General features: G+C 34.6%; 1 protein-coding gene across 1 annotated transcript in view; it reads left to right on the top strand.

Annotated features, from left to right (window-relative positions):
• Positions 1 to 4,917, top strand: part of ZGRF1 (zinc finger GRF-type containing 1) — a 93,039-nt gene that overhangs the window by 52,368 nt on the left and 35,754 nt on the right. The window contains 3 exon segments of the mRNA XM_012810343.2: positions 779 to 917; positions 1,659 to 1,843; positions 3,213 to 3,409. Coding sequence (XP_012665797.2) covers positions 779 to 917; positions 1,659 to 1,843; positions 3,213 to 3,409 — 521 coding nt within the window.

The following is a 4,917-nucleotide window of genomic DNA, read 5'->3' as shown; positions in this document are numbered from 1 at the left end:
CCCTAGCAGCTGGGACCACAGGTGCCCGCCACAAAACCCAGCCATTTTTTGGTTGCAGCTGTCATTGTTGTTTGGCGGGCCGGGGCTGGATTCGAACCCGCCACCTTAGGTGTATGTGGCTGGCGCCCTAGCCACTTGAGCCACAGGCACAGAGCCCTATTGTCTGAATTTCAAGCAAAGAATTACCAAAATTATATGTGAGCAATTTTACTTTTGGAGCAGATGGCTTGTTTTGATCCAACACTCAGGCCATAGTCACATCATCTCCTTTGACTTAAAATCTTTCCTAGTAATTGTGAACATGAAATTAAATGATGCATTTGAAAGTATCTGGTGCAGTGTCTGGCACATAATAGGTGATTACAATGATTGGTTGTATTTTCAACTATCAGCTGAATTTTGCTGATCAAATCATTATTAGCATAAAAGTACATCTTATTACACATTGGTTGTGAGTAACTCTTATTATAGTTATAACCAGAAGTAAAAATTCATAATGATCCACTTATATCAGTTAAATTTTTCCTAGCAAAAAGTATTTAAAAACTCATTTAAGGACAGACAAGAAAAGTTAGTCTTATTTAGGGTTAAAAGTGGAACATAGAGCTATTCTTAGCTAGATCTGATTCCTCATATTAAAATTAGGAAATAATTTTTAAGGATTCTAGAAATCAAAAGAAAAATTAATGTATTTTCTTAAATATATCCATGAAAAATAACTTATTATTAGACAGTATTTTTCTGTTATATAATAATAACTTGAATTATTACATTTCAGGAGATAAATAGTTCTGAGCTTTGCTTCCCAAGTGGGCAGAAAATCAAATCTGCTTATCTTCCCCAAAGGCAAACTCATATACCAGCTGTTTTTCAGTCTCCTGCTCATTATAAACAGACTTTTACATCTTGTCTTATAGGTATGACTATTATATTAATATTTTTATTTTATTACGATTGCTTTTTAATGTAAATAGTGGAATTGAGAAAAAGTGTATTGTATTTTGTAAATTTTTATACTAAATTTTCCATTTGAGATTTGTTATCTTCCATATGTAATCTTTTTTTTTGAGACAGAGCCTCAAGCTGTCCCCCTGGGTAGAGCGCCATGGCATCACAGCTCACAGCAACTTCCAACTCCTGGGCTTAAGCGATTCTCTTGCCTCAGCCTCCCAAGTAGCTGGGACTACAGGCACCTGCCACAACGCCTGGCCATTTTTTAATTGTAGTTGTCATTGTTTCGAACCTGCCAGCTCTGGTGTGTGTGGCTGCCGCCTTAACTGCTTGAGATACAGGCGCTAAGCCCATATGTAGTCTTTGTAGTTAACTTTTATTCTAATTTTAGATCAAAATTAAGTATTAGAAGTGGAAAATGACAGTATTCTCTTTTAAGTTATAGTTTTTCATTTTTTTTTAACTAAAAGCATTTAAATAATTTTGTTAAATTAAGTGGAAAATTTTAAGTAGAATGTGCAATTAGGTCTGATTTAAGGTATAAGGATAAAACTTACCTTTTAAAAAATGGTTATTATTATTACGTTATGGTTGACTCTGTTAAAAGACTATGTTCAAATTGAGCTAACAAACAGCACATAGGTGATAGAAACATGAGATTATTTTGGTTTTGATTTTTCGCTATATCTATCTATTTTTTTTGGTAGAACATCTAAATATCTTGCTATTTGGATTGGCACAAAGGTTGCACAAAGCTCTTTCAAAGGTTGACATATCATTTTACACATCATCTAAAGAAGACCATCTGAAACATGTAGAAAATAAGGTACCAACCTGTCATCATAATCAACCTGCAAAACTTGTCATGGTTAAAAAGGAAGGTCCGAATAAGGTATTGTTTTTGCTTTTCTTTCTCCCCACTCCATCAAGTACTTATCTAATAGAAAGTTTAGGTACCTGTTGCATCATGACAAGTTTAAAGAGTGAGTCTTAATTAGGAGTCTTCTGTGATAATGGTTAACATGTGATAAATTGTCAATAAATTTTATTGAAAATGTGATCTGTGTTCCAGTATACAAAATAAGAGTTAAGGGCGGCACCTGTGGCTCAAAGGAGTAGGGCACTGGCCCCATATACCAGAGGTGGTGGGTTCAAACCCAGCCCCAGCCAAAAACTGCAAAAAAAAAGAAAAAAGTCAAAATAAGAGTTAAGATTAACCTTCGAGTTGCTTAGGAATTTACAGCATAGTAGTAGACAGGGAAATACATAAAATGAAAATTTTATATGCTACTATAATTGCTAATTAGGAGGGACATGCCCACATTATAGGAAGAGCACTGAAAAGGGGAATATGTTCCAACCTGAGAGCTTAGAGAATGGGGAAGTGAGTCTCGAAGAAATGAAGGTTGAAACTAGTCTACTATGTAAAACCCAGCCCAAGAAACAGATAAGGCCAGAGGAATAGAAAAGCAGAGTGACTTAATTTATATTGCTGATAATTTATTATTGTGGAAGTCAGGGGAGTAAAATGTATGTCGATAATGGCTTGTACTCATTGTAAAACTGTGCTTTCACTTACAATAATGCAATTTTCCTCCACTGTTTACATATCCCACTTCATTAGTTAAGTGTATAAATTTGGATTTGAACTTCATTGTCAAAAGCAAGAATTCGTAAGTAATAGTATAACGATAAACTGAAATATTATACAACTACCCCAAATCTTTGTTTTCTTTTTAAGATGATTTAATGATAAAGTTGCCTGCTCATACTATGTAATTGCTAGGTATAAAGGTTAGGTTACAGAACAGAAATGTATTGTTATCTGAGTTTTGTTTTTTAAAAAACCACATATGTGTGTCCTTGTGGGTGTGTATATGTACTTATGTGAGTGAGGAAAAGAAATGTGGTGAGGAAAAGAAATGTGTAAGATGCTAGTTGTTTCTAGGCAGCTTTCAAGTTGTGTACATGAACATTTTTAATCAAAAAAACAATTTTAAATTTATTGTTAAATTTCCAAATAAACCTTTATTTTCAGAATAATGTAATACTTTGCTAAAGAGAAAGTAAATGGAAAAATAGGTAGTTTTAAATTTTATTACTTTAATTAATAATAAAATTAAGCTATAGAGTGACTAATTTACTAAAGTACATTAATGCCAAACAGTATTTATAAAAGTCTTAACAAATGTGATACAGAAGCAATTGAAAAATAAAAAATATTTTGAAACTAAGTTTTAGTATCTTTTTTGCCCCTTTAGGGTCGTCTGTTTTATACATGTGATAGACCCAAAGCTGACCAATGTAAATTTTTTAAATGGCTTGAGGACGTGACACCAGGATATTTAACACAGGAAGAATCTGTACCTAGCATGGTTTTAAGTGATATTAAGAGTATTGGCTTATACTTAAGAAGTCAAAAGATACCCGTCTATGAGGAATGCCAGCTTTTGGTGAGGTATGTTTTATGATACCAAATAATTGCCTATAATTATACATGTATCAGAGATTGGCAACCTTCAGAATCATTATGAGTTTTAAAAGAAATTGAGATAAGAAAATTATCTAAAAGATGGAATACCTCTGTTTCTATAATAACAAAATGGGAATAAACTTTTAAAGTTATTTTGGAGGCTGGCATTGGTGGATTATTCCTGTAATCCTAGCCCTCTGGGAGGCCATGGCAGGTGGATTGTCTGAGCTCACAGGTTTGAGACTACTTATTAGAGTAAGACCCATCTCTAAAAACATATATATATAGCTGGGTGTTGTGGTGGGCACCTGTAGTACCAGCTACTTGGGAGGCTGAGGCAAAGGAATCACTTGAACCCAAGAGTTTGAAGTTGTGTGACAAAGTGAGACTTTGTCTCAAAAAAAAAAAACAAAACTTACTTTGGCTCCCTCTAAACATCAAGCAGTATGAGCACTATCAGAATAAGTGGCAGAATGTTGTTTTTCTAGCCATTTTTATGTTTACTCTCTTATGCACAATCCTGAGGGAAAGCCTATTGAACAAGGTACAGGAATAGTTTTAAGCAGTGCAGGATAATAGGTGCAGGATAATTCGCGAGCCTGAGCTATAAGCTTATAGGAGAATGGAATGCTTTTTAGAAATGTCCTTTATAAAAGTTCAATTACTCAGAAAAGTAAGTATAATGACTATGTTTAACAGTAATAATAACAACATTTATTGTTTGTTTATATATGCCAGGCATTCTTCTAAGCACTTGACATGTGTTATTTCATTTAACCATCACAATAACCTATAAAATATGACGATAATGAGGATAAGTTTTATTTTACAGTTGTGGAAAATGCGGTTCCCCCAAAAAGCTGAAATTAGAACCACCGTATGACTCAGCAGTCCATCCCACTGCTGGGGATATATCCAAATGAAAAGATAGATTGCAGATATTTCTTTAATATATCAGAGAGATACCTGTACTGTCATGTTTATTGCAGCACTATTCACATAGCCAAGATATGGAATCAACCTAAGTGTCCATCAACAGATGAGTGGGTAAAGAAAGTGGGATAGAGGCGCACACACACATACAATGGACTATTACTCAGTTGTAAAAAAGAATGAAATCTTGTCATTTGAAACAACAGAGTTGGAACTGTAAGTCACTACGTTAAGTGAAATAAGCCAGGCACAGAAAGACAAGTATCATGTTCTCATTTAAACATGGGAGAAAAAAGTGGATTTCATAGAGGTAGCGAGTGGAATGGTGGTTATCAGAGGCTGAGAAAGGAAGGGGAGAGGAAAGGATGAAGAGCAGTTGGTTAAGAGGTAAGGAGTTAAAAAAATACAGTTAGAAGGTACGAATCCTATTTTATAATAGAGTAGGGAAATTACAGTTAATAATAATTTATTGTTGGCTCTGCCCCCGTAGCTCAGTGGTTAGGGTGCCCACCACATACACTGGGGCTGGCAGGTTTGAACTTGGCCCAGGCCTGCTAAAC

Source organism: Otolemur garnettii, unplaced genomic scaffold (assembly GCF_000181295.1).
Source record: "Otolemur garnettii isolate 467f Iridium unplaced genomic scaffold, OtoGar3 scaffold00129, whole genome shotgun sequence".
Lineage (NCBI taxonomy): Eukaryota > Metazoa > Chordata > Mammalia > Primates > Galagidae > Otolemur > Otolemur garnettii.
Note: the sequence above shows the minus strand (reverse complement) of the source record. Positions and strands in the feature narration are given on the sequence as shown.